Source organism: Anolis carolinensis, unplaced genomic scaffold, assembly GCF_035594765.1.
Source record: "Anolis carolinensis isolate JA03-04 unplaced genomic scaffold, rAnoCar3.1.pri scaffold_7, whole genome shotgun sequence".
NCBI classification, from domain to species: Eukaryota; Metazoa; Chordata; class Lepidosauria; order Squamata; family Dactyloidae; genus Anolis; species Anolis carolinensis.
In genome coordinates, this window is record NW_026943818.1 from 31,355,002 (window position 1) to 31,378,149 (window position 23,148).

Below are 23,148 nucleotides of genomic sequence, written 5' to 3' on the forward strand. Positions count from 1 at the left end.
CCAGGATTCCATCACTCTTTTATATATATAGTAGACATGTCCAAAAAATCGTTTTGAATTGTATATCGGAATTATTTCGGATTGTTCTCGCTTTTTGATACGCATTCCGAGACATTGTCTCACAGCACAGACCAAGGATAATGGGACTTGCAGTACCTTCACTCACTTCCCAGCACCACTACAACTGCCAGGAATAACTGAAATGAACCAAACTTGGCACACATGGCCCATATGACACAGTTTACATGCTGCTACAGTTTGGGGTAGGACAGACCAAGGATGATGGGATTTGCAGTACCTTCAACTGATTCACTTCCCACAGACCATTGCGACCCCCACAAATGGCACAACTGGACCAAACGTGGGACACAGATGCAGTCTGGCCCACTTTACACCCTGGTGTGGTGTAGGGAAGGATGTACCATGGATGATGGGACTTGCAGTACCTTCACTAACTTTCTGAGACTGCTGTGACCCACACCAATGACCGATCAAGACCAAGACCAAACCCATGACCCACTCTATACCCTGGTGAAGTTTGGAGGACGATGGTCCATGGACGATGGGAATTGCCACACCTTCGCTCACTTCCTTAGAACATTGTCTCCGCTGCCTTGCCGCATTCCCGCCTCCACCACCTTCCCGCCACCACCATATTTCCACCTTCGCCACCTTTACGCCACCTTCCCTCCACCACGATATTCCCGCCTCCACCACCTTTCCGCCACCACCACATTCCTGCCTTCACCACCTTCCCTCCACCACAATATTCCCGCCTCTGCCACCTTCCCGCCACCACCACCTTCCCACCTCCACCACGTTTCCACCACCACGATATTCCCACGTCCGCCACCTTCCCTCCACCATGATATTCCCGTGTCCACCACCTTCCCGCCTCCACCATGTTTCCACCTTGCCACCACCACCTTCCCGCCCCCGCCGCCTCTGCCACCTTCCCGCCACCACCACATTCCCACCTCCACCACGTTTCCACCTTGCCACCACCACATTCCCGCCCCCGCCACCTTCCCGCCACCACCACATTCCCACCTTCACCACCTTCCCGCCACCACCACATTCCTGCCTCTGCCACCTTCCCTCCACCACGATATTCCCGCCTCTGCCACCTTCCCGCCACCACCACCTTCCCGCATCCACCACCTTTCCGCCACCACCACATTCCCGCCCCCGCCACCTTCCCGCCACCACAATATTCCCACCTTCGCCACCTTCCCGCCTCCACCACGTTTCCACCTTCCCGCCACCACCACTTTCCCACCTTCGCCACCTTCCCGCCACCACCACTTTCCCGCCTCCACGTTTCCACCTTCCCGCCACCACCACCTTCATGCCTCCACCACGTTTCCACCACCACCACCTTCCCGCCTCGACCACGTTTCCACCTTCCCGCCACCACCACCTTCCCGCCCCCGCCGCCTCCGCCACCTTCCCGCCACCACCACCTTCCCGCCTCCACCACCTTCCCGCCACCACGATATTCCCACATCCGCCACCTTCCCGCCACCTTCCCTCCACCACGATATTCCCGCCTCCGCCACATTCCCACCTTCGCCACCTTCCCGCCACCACCACCTTCCCGCCTCCACCACGTTTCCACCTTCCCACCACCACCACCTTCCCGCCCCCGCCGCCTCCGCCACCTTCCCGCCTCGGCCACGTCTTTCTGTGCCGCACATACAGCTGATCTCAAACGGGTCTCTAGGGAGCTCCTACCGTCAGTTCTGCTTCCGGACGCTGGCGCACTCCACTCCGCTCCCGGTGGACTCTCTGCCACGTCACCACCGTACAATGTCACCGGCCGGTCCCCGTCGTGTAAGTGGCCGGAAAAGAGCCGATGTCGACAATCACGAGAACCCCGTCCTCCCTTTCTTTGAGAGGTGATTTATTCATTTTTTTTTTAAAAAAAAACCACACACACCTTTTAATGTATCCCGTTTCAATCTCAAGAAAAAAATGACCAACAAAAAAAAAATTAGTTACGAGTTAAGACAAAAAATTAGTTACATAGTTTTTTCTATGAAACCGAGTTTGTGCAAAGTGTGCTCGGGGTCAAAAGTCTGACGGGGAGAACCCATGAAATAAATACTCGAATCTTTGGTGCCGGGCTGTGTTCCCTTTTCAACCGGGTTTGGTTCCGAACGACGAGGGTCTTAATTGACCCCGAGAGACGGCTCCGCTTCCTCCGACGTCTGGACCTCTTGGACTCTGGTTTCCATCATCCCCAACACGGAGACGTCGTCTGCGGCAGAAAGACAAGGAAAAACCGTCAAAAAACCGTCAAAAAACCGTCAAAACAAGGAAAAACCGTCCAGCTAAAAATTTGAATTTTTTTCTTTTCGGTGACAAATTTTTACAAGTCAATTTGATCCCTCCCCATTTTTTCCTAATTTTTTCCAATTTTATTTTTTTTCAAATGTTTTCGTTTTATTAGATATTTCTTTCGTTTTCTTTGTCAAATATTTCCAAGTTGTTTTGATTTTCCTCCGTTTTCTTTCCAAAATTTTCTCACGTGTTTCCCTTATATTATTCGTTTCCAAATTTTTCAATTTTTTTCATTTACCCCTCCCAATTTTTCTTTTACTTGACGAATTTTTACAAGTCGTTTCAATTCCCGATTTTTTTTTATTTTTTTGCCAATTGTTTTAATTTTATTTTTCAAATGTTTTCATTTTATTCCAGTTTTTTATCCCAGTTGTCAAGTGTTTTCGATTCCACCCCACATTTTTTCAATTTTTATTTCCAAATTTTCTCCAGCGTTTCCATTATATTATTTTATTTTTCATTTTCTTTGTCAAATATTTCCAAGTTGTTTTGATTTTCCTCCGTTTTCTTTCCAAAATTTTCTCACGTGTTTCCCTTATATTATTAGTTTCCAAAATTTTCAATTTTTTTCATTTACCCCTCCCAATTTTTCTTTTACTTGACGAATTTTTACAAGTCGTTTCAATTCCCGATTTTTTTTATTTTTTTTCCAATTGTTTTAATTTTATTTTTCAAATGTTTTCATTTTATTCCAGTTTTTTATCCCAGTTGTCAAGTGTTTTCGATTCCCCTCCACATTTTTTCAATTTTTATTTCCAAATTTTCTCCAGCGTTTCCGTTATATTATTTTATTTTTCTTTGTCAAATTTTTCCAAGTTGTTTTGATTTTCCTCCATTTTCTTTCCAAAATTTTCTCAAGTGTTTCCGTTATATTAGTTTCCACATTTTTCAATTTTTTTCATCCCCTCCCCACAATTTTTCTTTTTCTTGACAAACTTTTACAAGTCGTTTTAATTTCTCCTAATTTTATTTCCCTACATTTTTTCCTAATTTTTTCAATTGTTTTAATTTTATATTTTTCAAATGTTTTCACTTCTTAAATTTTTTTAAAAAATTTCTTGGCAAATATTTCCAAGAGGTTTTGATTTTTCCCCCCAATTTTTTAAAATTTCTACATTTTTTAAAAAAATTAATTAAAGTTTTACCTTATAAGATAGATGACAACTGCTGCGAGAATAGTTTATGCATTCAGATTTTTTATATATATATATAAATACGGACATTTTAGCTTTGTTTTTGGCTTTTTTTTTCTCTCTCTCCCTTTTTGATCTTTTTTTAATCGCAGTTTTCCTACTTTCTATACAATCAAATGTTCTCACTCTTTTGATGTTAATTTACTCTATCTTATAAGGTAAAACTTCAATAAAAATATATTTTTTAAAAAAGGAAAATGTAGAAATTTTATAAAAATGGGGGGGGGGTCAAAACCTCTTGGAAATATTTGCCAAGAAAATTTAATTTTTTTAAAATATATATATATATAAAGAGAGAGAGAGAGAAAAGGAGTGAGAACATTTGGTGGTATAGAAAGTAGGAAAACTGCGATTAAAAAACAGTTGGAAAATATAATAATAATAACAATAATAATAATAATTTCTACATTTTCTTAACTTTTTGCAAAGTCTAAAAAAATTAGAAAAAAAAATTGAAAATTCTTTGGTAGGAACGTTGTGTTCGATCAAGGATGGGAACGATAGGGTTGACTCCCCGCTTCCGTCCCAACCGCCCCGCTTTTCCCCACGGAAATCGGACTCACGAAACCGGAGGCGAATCGGCCAGATCATGATGCAGCAAAGGAAGAGCGTTGCCACGACCGCGATGCCCCCCGTGACGGCCACCATCACCCAGTGATAGAAGTTCACGCAACCGGGGCAGCACGAGAGCAACCTGGGTTCGAAAGAAGGAAAGAACTACGTTATCCCACCCGTGGACGGATTTGTCGACGACACACGGGAACGCAACACGCCTGACACTTACGGGCAAGGATGCATGTTCTGGATGAGCATCACTCCCACCCCGTTGGCCACTTTGTCCGTGAAGCTCATGGCCCCGTAGACGAAGGCCCCGCTGTGCTGAAGGAGGAACGGGGAGAACGAAATAAGAATCCCTCGATATATCTATATATTAGACATGTCCAAAAAATCGCTTTGAATCGTATATCGGAATTATTTTGGATTGTTCTCGCTTTTTGATACGCATTCCGAGACATTGTCTCACAGCGCCACCAGCAATGTAATTCGAACCATTGTTGGCCCATTCCCTAATTGTCTCTTAATGTTTCGTTAATTCCCCCCCCCCAAAAATTTTTTTAAATATTTTTTAAAAATTTGTTTCTGCAACCTACCTTGAATGGGAGCTTAGCGCAGCCTAACATGGCTGCCGCTCCCCGGCCAATCAGAAGCTTTCACGATGGACGCAAAGGTGGGGGCTAACGTCCTCTGCGTCCACATGGAAGATTGCCATACAAGCCCAGTGTGTAGCGATTGCACATGCGCGTCCGCCATTTTAGAAACATTTAGAATCATTACGAATTTTCGGAAATATCCGAAATTTTTGGGTGAAAAAATTGGAAATACTTTCTATAACAAAGCGCCAGCGCCCCCTACTTTAGAAACGAGAATTGAAACATTTTTTTCATCGATCGGACATGCCTACTATATATATAAAAATGTAATGTGCGTTTTTCCCACGGAGTAAACAACAAAACCGCTGAACCAAATCGCATCAAATTTGGCCACAAAAGACATAGTCATCCCATCTACATCTTTCAATTAAAAAAACCCTAGAAAAATAAAGTCCAAATTTCAATAATGTGTGTTTTTCCCATGGAGTAAACAACAAAACTGCTGAACCAAACCACACCAAATTTGGCCACAAAAGACGTAGTCATCCCTTCTATGTCTTTCAATAAAAAACCCTAGAAAAAAAGTCCAAATTTCAATAATGTGCGTTTTTACCATGGAGTAAACAACAAAACCGCTGAACCAAATCGCACCAAATTTGGCCACAAAAGACATAGTCATCCCATCTACGTCTTTCAATAAAAAAACATAGAAAAATAAAGTCCAAATTTCAATAATGTGCGTTTTTCCCATGGGGTAAACAACAAAACTGCTGAACCAAATCACACCAAATTTGGCCACAAAAGACATAGTCATCCCTTCTATGTCTTTCAATAAAATAATATATATATATAGGATTCGTGTCTCCTCTCTATTTCTTCCTTTTGCTCCCTTCTGGTATACCATAATGTGATGTAATATCTATATATATAAAAGGGTAATGGCGTTTCGGCCTAGGACGAAACAACAAAACTACACATCCCCGAAACACTAAACTTGGCAGCACAACCCCTCATCCATGCCTCTAGGTTCATACAACAAAAAGCTCCAGCTACTCCAGAAAACGGCCAGGCTTTGAGACTGCAAGGCTATTCACTGCTATTCCCATAAGCCACAGCAACGCGTGGCCGGGCAAAGCTAGTAATTTAATATAATGGTATACTGCGGTATTGAATATCGTCGTGCTATAATTTATTATGATATATTATAATGTAATGGGAAATATTGTAATCTACAAGAATATAAATATACAATTATACCGTTAGCCAAATGTAATATGCATAATATACAATAACAACACACCACGATGCAACATACCGTAATGTGATATAATATAATGCTCCACGTACCGTGTTGGAGCCAATGAGATCCGCCGTCATGGAGAGAGAGGTCACCAAGATGGTGGCCGACCCGGCCCCGAGGAGGACGGCCGCCCCGTAGATCTCCACCCCGATCCGGTCGGCCAGGGTCAACCAGGACGCAAAGGCCAAAATGACCAGCAGACCCAGGAAGTAGGTGAGCTGGAACAGGACGAGAGGGTAGAATTATTATTGTTGTTATTGTTGTTGTTATTATTACTATTGTTGTTATTATCGGGAAGCCGGTTGGGCGGACTCACGTTCCGGCCGATGAGCCGGTTCACCGTCTTCATCAAGAACGAGGAGAGGAAGCCGCTGATGTACATGACCAAGGGGATCGTGGCGATGAATCTCTGCGGGAAGAACGAGGAGGAGGAGGAGAGGGATCAGATGTTCCCGGAACCCGAGCCGATCCCCGCCCGGATCTCCTCCGACTCTTTCCCAAAACCCAAGCTGGATCTCCATCCAGATCTCCTCCAACTCTTTCCCAAAACCCGTGTTGGATCCCCGCCCGGATCTCCATGAAACTCGGGTTGGATCTCCGTCCAGATCTCCTCCAACTCTTTCCCAAAACCCGTGTTGGATCCCCGCCCGGATCTCCATGAAACTCGGGTTGGATCTCCATCCAGATCTCCTCCAACTCTTTCCCAAAACCCGTGTTGGATCCCCGCCCGGATCTCCATGAAACTCGGGTTGGATCTCCATCCAGATCTCCTCCAACTCTTTCCCAAAACTTGGGTCAGATCTCTGCCCAGATCTCCTCTGACTCTTTCCCGAAACTCGAGCTGGATCTCCGTCCAGATCTCCTCTGACTCTTTCCCAAAACCCGGGTTGGATCTCCGCCTGGATCTCCATGAAACTCGGGTTGGATCTCCGTCCAGATCTCCTCCAACTCTTTCCCAAAACCTGGGTTGGATCCCCGCTCGGATCTCCATGAAACTCGGGTTGGATCTCCGTCCAGATCTCCTCCAACTCTTTCCCAAAACCTGGGTTGGATCCCCGCTCGGATCTCCATGAAACTCGGGTTGGATCTCCGTCCAGATCTCCTCCAACTCTTTCCCAAAACCCGTGTTGGATCCCCGCCCGGATCTCCATGAAACTTGGGTCAGATCTCTGCCCGGATCTCCTCCAACTCTTTCCTAAAACCAGAGCCGGATCTCCGTCCAGATCTCCTCTGACTCTTTCCCAAAACCTGAACTGGATTTCCGTCCAGATCTCCTCCGACTCTTTCCTAAAACCAGAGCCAGATCTCCGTCCAGATCTCCTCTGACTCTTTCCCAAAACCTGAACTGGATTTCCGTCCAGATCTCCTCCGACTCTTTCCCAAAACCAGAGCCAGATCTCCGTCCAGATCTCCTCTGACTCTTTCCTAAAACCAGAGCCAGATCTCCGTCCAGATCTCCTCTGACTCTTTCCCAAAACCAGAGCCAGATCTCCGTCCAGATCTCCTCCGACTCTTTCCTAAAACCAGAGCCGGATCTCCGTCCAGATCTCCTCTGACTCTTTCCCAAAACCTGAACTGGATTTCCGTCCAGATCTCCTCCGACTCTTTCCCAAAACCAGAGCCGGATCTCCGTCCAGATCTCCTCTGACTCTTTCCCAAAACCTGAACTGGATTTCCGTCCAGATCTCCTCCGACTCTTTCCCAAAACCAGAGCCAGATCTCCGTCCAGATCTCTTCTGACTCTTTCCCAAAACCTGAACTGGATCTCCGACCAGATCTCCTCCGACTCTTTCCCAAAACCAGAGCCAGATCCCTGCCCAGATCTCCTCCTACTCTTTCCCAAAACCCGATCTGGATTTCCGTCTAGATCTCCTCCGACTCTTTCCTAAAACCAGAGCCAGATCTCCGTCCAGATCTCCTCTGACTCTTTCCCAAAACCTGAACTGGATTTCCGTCCAGATCTCCTCCGACTCTTTCCCAAAACCAGAGCCGGATCTCCGTCCAGATCTCCTCTGACTCTTTCCCAAAACCTGAACTGGATTTCCGTCCAGATCTCCTCCGACTCTTTCCCAAAACCAGAGCCAGATCTCCGTCCAGATCTCTTCTGACTCTTTCCCAAAACCTGAACTGGATCTCCGACCAGATCTCCTCCGACTCTTTCCCAAAACCAGAGCCAGATCCCTGCCCAGATCTCCTCCTACTCTTTCCCAAAACCCGATCTGGATTTCCGTCTAGATCTCCTCCGACTCTTTCCTAAAACCAGAGCCAGATCTCCGTCCAGATCTCCTCTGACTCTTTCCCAAAACCTGAACTGGATTTCCGTCCAGATCTCCTCCGACTCTTTCCCAAAACCAGAGCCGGATCTCCGTCCAGATCTCCTCTGACTCTTTCCCAAAACCTGAACTGGATTTCCGTCCAGATCTCCTCCGACTCTTTCCTAAAACCAGAGCCGGATCTCCGTCCAGATCTCCTCTGACTCTTTCCCAAAACCTGAACTGGATTTCCGTCCAGATCTCCTCCGACTCTTTCCCAAAACCAGAGCCGGATCTCCGTCCAGATCTCCTCTGACTCTTTCCCAAAACCTGAACTGGATTTCCGTCCAGATCTCCTCCGACTCTTTCCCAAAACCAGAGCCAGATCTCCGTCCAGATCTCTTCTGACTCTTTCCCAAAACCTGAACTGGATCTCCGACCAGATCTCCTCCGACTCTTTCCCAAAACCAGAGCCAGATCCCTGCCCAGATCTCCTCCTACTCTTTCCCAAAACCCGATCTGGATTTCCGTCTAGATCTCCTCCGACTCTTTCCTAAAACCAGAGCCAGATCTCCGTCCAGATCTCCTCTGACTCTTTCCCAAAACCTGAACTGGATTTCCGTCCAGATCTCCTCCGACTCTTTCCCAAAACCAGAGCCGGATCTCCGTCCAGATCTCCTCTGACTCTTTCCCAAAACCTGAACTGGATTTCCGTCCAGATCTCCTCCGACTCTTTCCCAAAACCAGAGCCAGATCTCCGTCCAGATCTCTTCTGACTCTTTCCCAAAACCTGAACTGGATCTCCGACCAGATCTCCTCCGACTCTTTCCCAAAACCAGAGCCAGATCCCTGCCCAGATCTCCTCCTACTCTTTCCCAAAACCCGATCTGGATTTCCGTCTAGATCTCCTCCGACTCTTTCCCGAAACCCGGGCCAGATCCCTGCCCAGGAAAGACTCACCTTTGGGAGCCGCAGCGAGTTGGTGACGTACATGGCGATGTAGGTTTGCGAGAGGTTCACGATGAGCCGGGTGGCCATGTACAGCATCGCCACCTGCGAGGAGAGCGGCGTTAGGGAGAGAAGGACAGACTAGATGACCTCGAGGGTCCCTCTCTCCATATATATATAGTGGACTCGCCTGGTAGAAAGCGGGCTCCAAGAGCCAGTGTTTCCAAAGCAGGACCCGGCGGAGAGGCGGCCTCCGATCCGGCGGCAACAGCGGCGTCTCTTCCTCCGGATCCGGGTGCGGTTGGATCGGGTGGGTTTTCTCTTTGGTCCCGACGTGGAAGAGGAAGGAGAAGATGGCGCCCACGCCGACCACGATCAGAGAGAGGTTCTGGGGTGGAGGGAAAGAGGGAAACGTAGAGCTTACAATGCCAAAAAAAGCGGACCTCGTCCATCCGGGACTCTCCTCGGTAGATTTAATTCCTAGGATTTTTCTTGTAATAATCGGAGTCTTGTGCCTACGACAACCTGTCCCCCTACCCCGTCGTTCATTCCGTGCTTCTCTTTCCTTATTTCCATTCATTGGATTTTTCTCGTAATAATCGGAGTCTTGTGCCTACGACAACCTGTCCCCCTACCCCGTCGTTCATTCCGTGCTTCTCTTTCCTTATTTCCATTCATTGGATTTTTCTCGTAATAATCGGAGTCTTGTGCCTACGACAACCTGTTCATTCTGTGTTTCTCTTTCCTTATTTCCATTCGTCGGATTTCTTTCATAATAATAGGAGTCTTGTGCCTACGACAACCTGTTCATTCTGTGTTTCTCTTTCCTTATTTCCATTCATTGGATTTTTCTCGTAATAATCGGAGTCTTGTGCCTACGACAACCTGTCCCCATATCCCGTCGTTCATTCTGTATTTCTCTTTCCTTATTTCCATTCATTGGATTTTTCTCATAATAATCGGAGTCTTGTGCCTACGACAACCAGTCCCCCTACCCCGTCTTTCATTCTGTGCTTCTCTTTCCTTATTTCCATTCGTTGGATTTTTCTCGTAATAATCGGAGTCTTGTGCCTACGACAACCTGTCCCCCAACCCGTCTTTCATTCCGTGTTCTCTTTCCTTATTTCCATTCGTCGGATTTCTTTCATAATAATAGGAGTCTTGTGCCTACGACAACCTGTTCATTCTGTGTTTCTCTTTCCTTATTTCCATTCATTGGATTTTTCTCGTAATAATCGGAGTCTTGTGCCTACGACAACCTGTCCCCATATCCTGTCGTTCATTCTGTATTTCTCTTTCCTTATTTCCATTTGTCTGATTTTTCTCGTAATAATCGGAGTCTTGTGCCTACGACAACCTGTCCCCATATCCCGTCGTTCATTCTGTATTTCTCTTTCCTTATTTCCATTTGGATTTCTCTCATAATAATCGGAGTCTTGTGCCTACGACAACCAGTCCCCCTACCCCGTCTTTCATTCTGTGCTTCTCTTTCCTTATTTCCATTCGTCGGATTTTTCTCGTAATAATCGGAGTCTTGTTTCAATGGCGAGTCTTTTTTCAATGGTGAGGGTGTCATACAATTCCGTACTTTCCGAACAACTCTTGAGATCGTTGCGATTTTTTAATTCTTCTTGAAATTAGCAACTCTTAATTCAATCGATCAATTTATTAATTCTCCGACCGACAGTCATATGCGTTTCAGAAACAACGTACAACAAACAAATGTACAAAACACCGCAAAATATTAATTATGCTTTTTCGTTTTTTATCGGCGACTTCCTCTTGTTGTATATGCCTGTATTTCTGTATACAGGCATAAATTAATATTTTAATATATTATAATATATATATATATATATATATATATATTACTAGCTGTGCCCGGCCACGCGTTGCTGTGGCAAAGTGGTGGTGGTATTGGTTAAAAAATGTTGTGTAATTTTTATTTGATGTTATTTGTATTTTTTAAATTAATTTTATTGTAAGTTATCTTTTTATTTATTATATTTTATTATTTTCTTGTATCATTTTTAGTTATTTTCTGTTATTATAGTATTTTATTGTATTAATTTTTAGTGTTTTAAATTATTTTTTAGTGTTTTTAATTATTTTTTATTGGGTTGCTAGGAGACCAAGTTGGAGGAGCTTAGCCTTCTAACTGGCAGCAATTGGATAAAAGCAATTATTCCTCTCTCTCTAATTAGGACTTTATTTTTCTTTTCTTTTTGTTGTATCAACCTAGAGGCGTGGATGATGGGTTGTGTTGTCAAATGTCGAGGTTGGGGGGCCTGTAGTTTTGTTGTTTTGTGGGTCGCCGTGATGCCATCACTCTTTTATATATATAGATAATATTTTATTAAATATTATAATATTTAATATAATATTATAGTTTTTTGTATTATTTGTGCTGATAATAATACAAAAATATTATTTATTTATTATTAATATTAGTATTATTCGTGCTGGTTACTATACACGGTCTGAGGCGGTGCTATAAACTCTGCCAACGGTGTGACCAAGACTCTGCAACTTTTTAGGGGATCTGGATTCACTCTGCCAACGGTGTGACCAAGACTCTGCAGCATGACTTACCCGGAACACAGGGATATCGTGGTGGCCGAGGTCCTCGACGTGGTCCGAGTGTCCGGCCTGGAAGTGCAGGAGGAGCCAGGCCACCCCGTAGACGGTGATGTTCGCCATGACGGTGAAGGCGTATCTGGAGACAACCGACGTGGAATGATTGGCCTCAGGGAAAGAACAACACTCCGCCCGCAAGGAGTTTAATTCCAAGACTCATAATTAATTACATTTAATTACGGGGCTCCCCCAAATTAAAAAGTCAAATTTATTTTCCCGTTTAATTTTCAGGACTAGTTGAGTTCAGGACATTTTTTCACAAAGTCATGCTGCCCTCTAGTGGCAGGTTAATATATTTTTTGCAATAGTATTATTATTATTATTATTATTATTATTATTATTATTACTATTATTAATCACTTATCCGACAATATTGGGATCCAAACTTGCGATTTTAAATAATAATAATAACAATAATAATAATACTAATAATAATGGAAGCCAAAGCAACCTGCAATTTTAAATAATAATAATAATGATAATGATAATGATAATAATAATAATAATAATAATAATAGAGGTAATGCTGCCCTCTAGTGGCAGGTTAATATATTTTTTGCAATAGTATTATTATTATTATTATTATTATTAATCACTTATCCGACAATATTGGGATCCAAACTTGCGATTTTAAATAATAATAATAACAATAATAATAATACTAATAATAATGGAAGCCAAAGCAACCTCCAATTTTAAATAATAATAATAATGATAATAATAATAATAATAATAATAATAATAATAATAATGGAGGTAATGCTGCCCTCTAGTGGCAGGTTAATATATTTTTTGCAATAGTATTATTATTATTATTATTACTATTATTAATCACTTATCCGACAATATTGGGATCCAAACTTGCGATTTTAAATAATAATAATAACAATAATAATAATACTAATAATAATGGAAGCCAAAGCAACCTGCAATTTTAAATAATAATAATAATAATAATAATAATAATAATAATAATAATGGAGGTAATGCTGCCCTCTAGTGGCAGGTTAATATATTTTTTGCAATAGTATTATTATTATTATTATTAATCACTTCTCCAACAATATTTGGATCCATAGCAATTCAAATTTTTAAATAATAGTAATAATAATAATGATAGAGGTAATGCTGCCCTCTAGTGGCATGTTAATATATTGTTTGCAATAGTATTATTATTATTATTATTACTATTATTAATCACTTATCCGACAATATTGGGATCCAAACTTGCGATTTTAAATAATAATAATAACAATAATAATAATACTAATAATAATGGAAGCCAAAGCAACCTGCAATTTTAAATAATAATAATAATAATAATAATAATAATAATGGAGGTAATGCTGCCCTCTAGTGGCATGTTAATATATTTCTGCCATAGTATTATTATTATTATTAATCACTTCTCCAACAATATTTGGATCCAAAGCAATTCAAATTTTTAAATAATAGTAATAATAATAATGATAGAGGTAATGCTGCCCTCTAGTGGCTTGTTAATATATTTCTGCATTATTATTATTATTATTATTATTCTCCGACAATATTGGGATTCAAAGAAACTCGCGATTTTAAATAACAACAACAACAACAAGTACTATTATTATCCAGTTCTCCGACAATATTGGGATCCAGAGCAACTCACGATTTTAAATAATATAAATAATAATAATAATAATAATAATAATAACTATTATTATCCACTTAATAATAATAATAATAATAATAATAATAATAATAATAATAATAATAACTACTATTATTATCCATTTCTTCCACAATATTGGGATCCAAAGCAATTCACAATTTTAAATAATAATAATAATAATAATAACAACTACTATTATTATCCACTTTTCCCACAATTTTGGGATCCAAAGCAACTTGTGATTTTAAATAAAATAAATAATAATAATAATAATAATAATAATAATAATGGAGGTAATGCTGCCCTCTAGTGGCATGTTAATATATTTCTGTCATATTATTATTATTATTATTATTATTATTATTATTATTATCCACTTCTACAATATTGGGACCCAAAGCAATTCAAAATTTTAAATAAATAATAATAATAATAATAATAATAATGGAGGTAATGCTGCCCTCTAGTGGCATGTTAATATATTTCTGCCATATTATTATTATTATTATTATTATTATTATTATCCACTTCTACAATATTGGGACCCAAAGCAATTCAAAATTTTAAATAAATAATAATAATAATAATAATGGAGGTAATGTTGCCCTCTAGTGGCATGTTAATATATTTCTGCCATATTATTATTATTATTATTATTATTATTATTATTATTATTATTATTATCCACTTCTACAATATTGGGACCCAAAGCAATTCAAAATTTTAAATAAATAAATAATAATAATAATAATAATAATAATGGAGGTAATGCTGCCCTCTAGTGGCATGTTAATATATTTCTGCCATATTATTATTATTATTATTATTATCCACTTCTACAATATTGGGACCCAAAGCAATTCAAAATTTTAAATAAATAATAATAATAATAATAATGGAGGTAATGTTGCCCTCTAGTGGCATGTTAATATATTTCTGCCATATTATTATTATTATTATTATTATTATTATTATTATCCACTTCTACAATATTGGGACCCAAAGCAATTCAAAATTTTAAATAAATAAATAATAATAATAATAATAATAATAATGGAGGTAATGCTGCCCTCTAGTGGCATGTTAATATATTTCTGCCATATTATTATTATTATTATTATTATCCACTTCTACAATATTGGGACCCAAAGCAATTCAAAATTTTAAATAAATAATAATAATAATAATAATGGTAATACTAATGCATATATATAGTTTGGATGAAAACCAAGTCCAGGCTGGTCAGTTAATCTCTGCCAACAACGGGACCAAGACTCTGTGCGATGCATAGGGTGAATTTCGCAAGGGAGGGGGGAACTACAAATCCCGGGGGGGGGGGGGGTCCGTACCGGAAGGCGGTGAGCTCGACCTTCTCGTGCTGGTCGGAGGCGAGTTCGGGGATGAGCGAGAGGTGGGCGATCTGGGTGGCGGCCCAGCCGAACTGGAAGACGACCACGAAGGGCAGGTAGTAGACCAGGGCCGCCCACTCGGGGGTCTTCTCGGAGCAGCCGGCACACGGGTTGAAGATGAACGGGAAGGAGAGCAGCACACACACCGTCCCTGCAGGGCGGGCACAAAGGGGAGCTGGAGGTCGCCCGTAGGCAGAGGACACCCAACCCCACCAATGGTGGATCTGGACCAACATGGCCAACATGACTCAACAACATGGCCAACTGGGAGTTATAGTTCACCTGTATTCTGAGAACATTGAACCCCACCAATGATGGATCTGGACCAACATGACCCAACATGGCCAACTGGGAGTTATAGTTCACCCGTATTCAGAGGACACTGAACCCCACCAATGATGGATCTGGACCAACATGACCCAACATGGCCAACTGGGAGTTATAGTTCACCCGTATTCAGAGGACACTGAACTCCACCAATGATGGATCTGGACCAACATGACCCAACATGACCCAACATGACCCAACATGGCCAACTGGGAGTTATAGTTCACCCGTATTCAGAGGACACTGAACCCCACCAATGATGGATCTGGACCAACATGACCCAACATGGCCAACTGGGAGTTATAGTTCACCCGTATTCAGAGGACACTGAACTCCACCAATGATGGATCTGGACCAACATGACCCAACATGACCCAACATGACCCAACATGGCCAACTGGGAGTTATAGTTCACCCGTATTCAGAGGACACTGAACTCCACCAATGATGGATCTGGACCAACATGACCCAACATGACCCAACATGACCCAACATGGCCAACTGGGAGTTATAGTTCACCCGTATTCAGAGGACACTGAACTCCACCAATGATGGATCTGGACCAACATGACCCAACATGACCCAACATGACCCAACATGGCCAACTGGGAGTTATAGTTCACCCGTATTCAGAGGACACTGAACCCCACCAATGATGGATCTGGACCAACATGACCCAACATGGCCAACTGGGAGTTATAGTTCACCCGTATTCAGAGGACACTGAACTCCACCAATGATGGATCTGGACCAACATGACCCAACATGACCCAACATGACCCAACATGGCCAACTGGGAGTTATAGTTCACCCGTATTCAGAGGACACTGAACCCCACCAATGATGGATCTGGACCAACATGACCCAACATGGCCAACTGGGAGTTATAGTTCACCCGTATTCAGAGGACACTGAACTCCACCAATGATGGATCTGGACCAACATGACCCAACATGACCCAACATGACCCAACATGGCCAACTGGGAGTTATAGTTCACCCGTATTCTGAGAACATTGAACCCCACCAATGATGGATCTGGACCAACATGACCCAACATGGCCAACTGGGAGTTATAGTTCACCCGTATTCAGAAGACACTGAACTCCACCAATGATGGATCTGGACCAACATGACCCAACATGACCCAACATGACCCAACATGGCCAACTGGGAGTTATAGTTCACCCGTATTCTGAGAACATTGAACCCCACCAATGATGGATCTGGACCAACATGACCCAACATGGCCAACTGGGAGTTATAGTTCACCCGTATTCAGAAGACACTGAACTCCACCAATGATGGATCTGGACCAACATGACCCAACATGACCCAACATGACCCAACATGGCCAACTGGGAGTTATAGTTCACCCGTATTCAGAGAACATTGAACCCACCAATGATGGATCTGGACCAACATGACCCAACATGGCCAACTGGGAGTTATAGTTCACCCGTATTCAGAAGACACTGAACTCCACCAATGATGGATCTGGACCAACATGACCCAACATGACCCAACATGACCCAACATGGCCAACTGGGAGTTATAGTTCACCCGTATTCAGAGAACATTGAACTCCACCAATGATGGATATGGACCAACATGACCCAACATGGCCAACTGGGAGTTATAGTTCACCTGTATTCTGAGAACATTGAACCCCACCAATGATGGATCTGGACCAACATGACCCAACATGGCCAACTGGGAGTTATAGTTCACCCGTATTCAGAAGACACTGAACTCCACCAATGATGGATATGGACCAACATGACCCAACATGACCCAACATGACCCAACATGGCCAACTGGGAGTTATAGTTCACCCGTATTCAGAGAACATTGAACTCCACCAATGATGGATCTGGACCAACATGGTCAACAAGACCCAACAACATGGCCAACTGGGAGTTATAGTTCACCCGTATTCAGAGGACACTGAACTCCACCAATGATGGATCTGGACCAACATGACCCAATATGGCCAACTGGGAGTTATAGTTCACCCGTATTCAGAGGACACTGAACTCCACCAATGATGGATCTGGACCAACATGACCCAACATGACCCAACAACATAGCCAACTGGGCCATTGGCAATTTGGCATGGGAGACCAGTATTTAATAATATGAATAATAATATATGGCTCTTTCCAGCACAACGTCATGCCCTTTGGGCTGCACAGGGCGCCATCCCACTCCCCATTGGGAAGCCTGGGCATTGGGTTGCCATTGGAAGCCCATGAGTGCACCTCACTTGGCCCTCATTCTTTTGGAAATGTTGTCATTGGGTTGGCATGGGGACTGGGACCCCTGGCAGTGGGGGAGGCATTGGGACTAGGAGGGTGGCCCCGGGACTTGGCATTTGGAAGGGACAGAAGAAGGTCGACTTTCCTGTTGTGGTTCCGAATGGCCTTGCCACACTTTCCTGAGTTGGTTTCCCAATCAATCAATCAATGAATCAATCAGTTAATCAATAGCCAGCCCTGTCTCCCAGTGGGGACTTTCACCCAGTTCTTGCGGCTTTTCAAGGGAAGAACAGATCGCAAAGTCAACAGCATTTTTTGCAGAGTTTGGAGATTCAGGGAGACGGGAAAAAAAGCTTGAAATCAGCCTGGAAAACAATCGAAACACAGCCGCTGACCTTTGTTTTTCAGGAAGTCAGCGATATCATCTCTGACTCATTGGAAATCATTGCCGGGAGGACTCATTGTCCCGTTCCCTTTTTGGAGAAAACATCATCATCATCATCATGTAGTTATTTGCTATTATTATTATTATTTCTATTATTATTATTATTATATAGTTATTTCTTATTATTACTACTACTATTATTACTATTATTATATCGTTATTAATTATTATTACTATTATATAGTTATTTCTTAGTATTACTATTATTATATCGTTATTTATTACTATTACTATTATTATTTCTTAGTATTACTATTATATCGTTATTTATTACTATTACTATTATTATTTCTTAGTATTATTAATACTATTATTATTACTATTATTATATCGTTATTTCTTATTATTACTGTTATATAGTTATTTCTTACTATTACTATTATTATATAGTTATTTCTTATTATTATTACTACTACTACCAGTATTATTATTACTATTATTATATCGTTATTTCTTATTATTATTACTATTACTATTATTATATAGTTATTTCTTATTATTATTATTACGACTACTTCTATTATTATTACTACTACCATTATTATTACTATTATTATTATATTGTTATTTCTTATTTACTATTATTTTATCGTTATTTCTTATTATTATTATTATTACGACTACTATTATTATTACTACTACCATTATTATTATTACTATTATTATTATATTGTTTTTACTTTTTATTATTACTATTACTATTATTATATAGTTATTTCTTATTATTATTACTGCTCTTAATATTATTGTATGTTACTTCTACTCTTATTATTGTTACTATTATATAGTTATTTGTTATTATTACTATTTTTATTATTATATAGTTATTTGTTAATATTATTATATAGTCATTTGTTATTGTTATTATTACTATTATTATATAGTTATTTGGTATTGTTATTATATAGTCATTTGTTATTGTTATTATTACTATTATTATATAGTTATTTGGTATTGTTATTATATGGTAATTTGTTATTGTTATTATTACTATTATTACATAGTTATTTGGTATTGTTATTATATAGTAATTTGTTATTGTTATTATTACTATTATTATATAGTTATTTGTTAATATTATTATATAATTATGTGTTATTATTATATAGTAATTTGTTATTGTTATTACTATTATTATATAGTTATTTCTTATTATTATTATATAGTAATTTGTTATTGTTATTATTACTATTATTATATAGTTATTTCTTATTATTATTATATAGTAATTTGTTATTGTTATTATTACTATTATTATATAGTTATTTCTTATTATTATTATATAGTAATTTGTTATTGTTATTATTACTATTATTATATAGTTATTTCTTATTATTACTATTATTATTATATACTTATTTGTTATCGGCCTCTCCTTATGCTTCAGACACCCAGATAAAATACTCTGGTTTCGAACTCAATGCCGTTCTGCTCGGCCAGATAAAGACGTTGTTTGCCGGCCTGTTTGGGCCAGATAAGGACAAAAAAAACCATCTCGAAAGAGGATCCGAAAACAAGGCCGCGTGACTTTGGGTCTCGCCGCCTCCAGCAAGTTCCCTTTTCTGAAGAACATTTATAACCGTGGTGCCCGGCCACGTGTTGCGGTGGCTTAGTCGGGTGGTGAGGACCCTCTGGCTAGGAATCAGCCGGGCTTTGAGGCTGCAGGGCTGTTCTGTGCTCTTCGCTGGGCCCAACACAGGATTCCCTCCAGGCAGGGAGCAGCCTGGTGTTGACGCTGCAAGGCTGTTCTGTGCCATTCGAGGTGGACAACAAGGCCAATCGCCCACCAAGTCCACCAGGATTCCCAGTTGGCCATGTTGGGTCATGTTGGGTCATGTTGGTCCAGATCCATCATTGGTGGGTTCAATGTTCTCTGAATACGGGTGAACTATAACTCCCAAAGGTCAATCACCCACCAAGTCCACCAAGATTCCCAGTTGGCCATGTTGGGTCATGTTGGGTCATGTTGGTCCAGATCCATCATTGGTGGGTTCAATGTTCTCTGAATACGGGTGAACTATATCTCCCAAAGGTCAATCACCCACCAAGTCCACCAAGATTCCCAGTTGGTCATGTTGTTGGGTCATGTTGGCCATGTTGGTCCAGATCCATCATTGGTGGGTTCAATGTTCTCTGAATACGGGTGAACTATATCTCCCAAAGGTCAATCACCCACCAAGTCCACCAAGATTCCCAGTTGGCCATATTGGGTCATGTTGGCCATGTTGGTCCAGATCCATCATTGGTGGGGTTCAATGTTCTCTGAATATGGGTGAACTATAACTCCCAGTTGGCCATGTTGGGTCATGTTGGGTCATGTTGGTCCAGATCCATCATTGGTGGGTTCAATGTTCTCTGAATACGGGTGAACTATATCTCCCAAAGGTCAATCACCCACCAAGTCCACCAAGATTCCCAGTTGGCCATGTTGGGTCATGTTGGGTCATGTTGGTCCAGATCCATCATTGGTGAGGTTCAATGTTCTCTGAATATGGGTGAACTATATCTCCCAAAGGTCAATCACCCACCAAGTCCACCAAGATTCCCAGTTGGTCATGTTGTTGGGTCATGTTGGCCATGTTGGTCCAGATCCATCATTGGTGGGTTCAATGTTCTCTGAATACGGGTGAACTATATCTCCCAAAGGTCAATCACCCACCAAGTCCACCAAGATTCCCAGTTGGCCATGTTGGGTCATGTTGGGTCATGTTGGTCCAGATCCATCATTGGTGAGGTTCAATGTTCTCTGAATATGGGTGAACTATATCTCCCAAAGGTCAATCACCCACCAAGTCCACCAAGATTCCCAGTTGGTCATGTTGTTGGGTCATGTTGGCCATGTTGGTCCAGATCCATCATTGGTGGGTTCAATGTTCTCTGAATACGGGTGAACTATAACTCCCAGTTGGCCATGTTGGGTCATGTTGGTCCAGATCCATCATTGGTGGGTTCAATGTTCTCTGAATACGGGTGAACTATAACTCCCAGTTGGCCATGTTGGGTCATGTTGGTCCAGATCCATCATTGGTGGGGTTCAGTGTCCTCTGAATACGGGTGAACTATAACTCCCAGTTGGCCATGTTGGGTCATGTTGGTCTAGATCCATCATTGGTGCGGTTCAGTGTCCTCTGAATACGGGTGAACTATAACTCCCAGTTGGCCATGTTGGGTCATGTTGGGTCATGTTGGTCCAGATCCATCATTGGTGGGTTCAATGTTCTCTGAATACGGGTGAACTATATCTCCCAAAGGTCAATCACCACCAAGTCCACCAAGATTCCCAGTTGGTTATGTTGTTGGGTCATGTTGGGTCATGTTGGTCTAGATCCATCATTGGTGGGTTCAATGTTCAACGCCAAAGGCCAAGTGGTAAACTTCCCAGTCTCCATGCCAACCCAATGTCAACATTTTCAAAATAATGAGGGCCAAGGCTTCCGAGGCCAAACCAATGCCAAGGCATCCCAAATGCAGATTCCCTATGTAGTCCCAGTGGCGGGACGTGGTGAAGGCAAAGGCCAAGCACCCCAACACCAAATCCCCCCTTATACTTATTGTAATAGACGGTTCTATTATGATAATATTATGATATTATTCCTGGTCCCAACGCCAACCCAACGCCAAGGCTTCCCATATATATTTTATTATTATACTTATTGTAATGGACTATTCTATTATGATAATATTATGATATTCTTCCTGGTCCCTACGCAAAGGCTTCCGATATATATATATATATATATATATTAAATACTTACTTTTATATACTATTCTATTATTATAATATTATAAACTTCCCAGTCCCCATGCCAACCCAATGCCAAGGGCCCAGGTCAAATGCCAAGTGCTAAACTTCCCAGTCCCAATGGCAACCCAATGCCAACATTTCCAAGATAACGAGTGCCAAGGCTTCCCAGTCCCAATGCCAACCCAACGCCAAGGGCCCAGGTCTCTTTTGCGCCTATGAAACGCCAAAGGCCAAGTGCTAAACTTCCCAGTCCCCATGGCAACCCAATGCCAAAATTTCCAAAATAAGGAGTGCCAAGGCTTCCCAGTCCCAATGCCAACCCAATGACAAGGTTTCCCAAATGCAGAGTGCAAAGACTTCCAAATCCTATTGCCAATGCAATGCCAAGGCTTCCCAAATGCAGAGTGCTAAGCCTTCCTAGTCCCAATGCCAATGAAATGCCAAAGCTTCCCAAATGAATAGTGCTAAACCTCCCTAGTCCCAATGGCAAACCAATGCCAAAATTTCCAAGATAACGAGTGCCAAGGTTTCCCAGTCCCAATGGCAACCCAATGGGGAGTGTGGCGGCGCCTGCTGCAGCCCAAAGGGCATAACGAGGTGCTTGAAACAGCCCCACTGCCCTTGTTCCCAATGGTCGGACAGACTCACCGGCCAGGTGCCAGGCTTTCCTCCTCCCGTAGGCTTGGGGGCACCCTCCTCCTCCGGCCCGGTCGGCCTCGTAGCCCACGAGGGGGGTGCAGAGCCCATCGGCCACCTGCCCGGCCAGGAGGAGCAGCCCCGCGTGGCCCCCGCTCAGGCCCAGCACCCCATGGAAGTAGACCAGCAGGTAGGTGAACCACAGCGCCGCGCACAGGTCGTTCAGGAAGTGCCCGCAGGCGAAGCCCAGCCGGGAGAGAAGGGGCAGGGGGCCGCCACTGGGGTCCCCGAGGAGGTCGCCCATGCTTCACCGAAAGCAGCCCCCTTTGGAAGGGAAAGCCGGCTCGGATCCGGACCGGACCAACGTCCCAGGAAAGGGCGGACTCTGCCCGGCCATGGGTCCAAAGCAGGGGTCGCTGCGACCCCCGGAAGACCCCCTCCGAGCCCGGGAAAGAGGCGCCCCCCCCCCCCCGACCCACCGCCGCGCAGGAGGTGCAACGAGGAGCAGCAGCAGCTGGACCAAGAGGAAGAGGAAGCCACGCCCACAAGGGAGGAGTTGCCCCGGTTTAGCCTCGCCTCCGTGCGGACACGCTGACCCACTTTGGACCCTCCCCCCCCAAAAGCGGGATTCCCGGGGTTTTTGTTTTTTTTTTTCAAAAGAAGCGGATTTTTTTTCCCCTTTGGAGAGCTTATTAAATACATTATTATAACAACCCCATTATATTATTATTATTATTATTATTATTATTATTATTATTATTATTATTATTATTATTATTATTATTATATGGCCTTGTGCCTGTTCTTGGCATGTACTTCTTCCGTTGTAAATATTGTGTGCATTTATATTTATG

The 23,148-nt window shown here is 42.2% G+C and overlaps 2 protein-coding genes across 2 annotated transcripts; one reads left to right on the forward strand and one right to left on the reverse strand.

Moving 5' to 3' along the window:
• Nucleotides 1-555: 555 nt before the first annotated feature.
• LOC134293164 (uncharacterized) lies at nt 556-1,902 on the forward strand. The gene has a single exon (XM_062959867.1). The coding sequence runs from the start codon at nt 556-558 to the stop codon at nt 1,900-1,902; it is 1,347 nt and encodes a 448-aa protein (XP_062815937.1).
• mfsd12 (major facilitator superfamily domain containing 12) lies at nt 1,887-22,744 on the reverse strand. The gene is made up of 10 exons (XM_062958894.1): nt 22,307-22,744; nt 14,825-15,035; nt 11,780-11,903; nt 9,378-9,575; nt 9,200-9,292; nt 6,304-6,396; nt 6,035-6,205; nt 4,321-4,415; nt 4,100-4,230; nt 1,887-2,260 (listed from the first exon to the last, which is right to left on the reverse strand). Exons 1-10 carry the CDS (start codon nt 22,596-22,598, stop codon nt 2,172-2,174), a joined length of 1,497 nt encoding a protein of 498 aa, XP_062814964.1. The 5' UTR covers nt 22,599-22,744; the 3' UTR covers nt 1,887-2,171.
• Between the last annotated feature and the right edge of the window lie 404 nt (nt 22,745-23,148).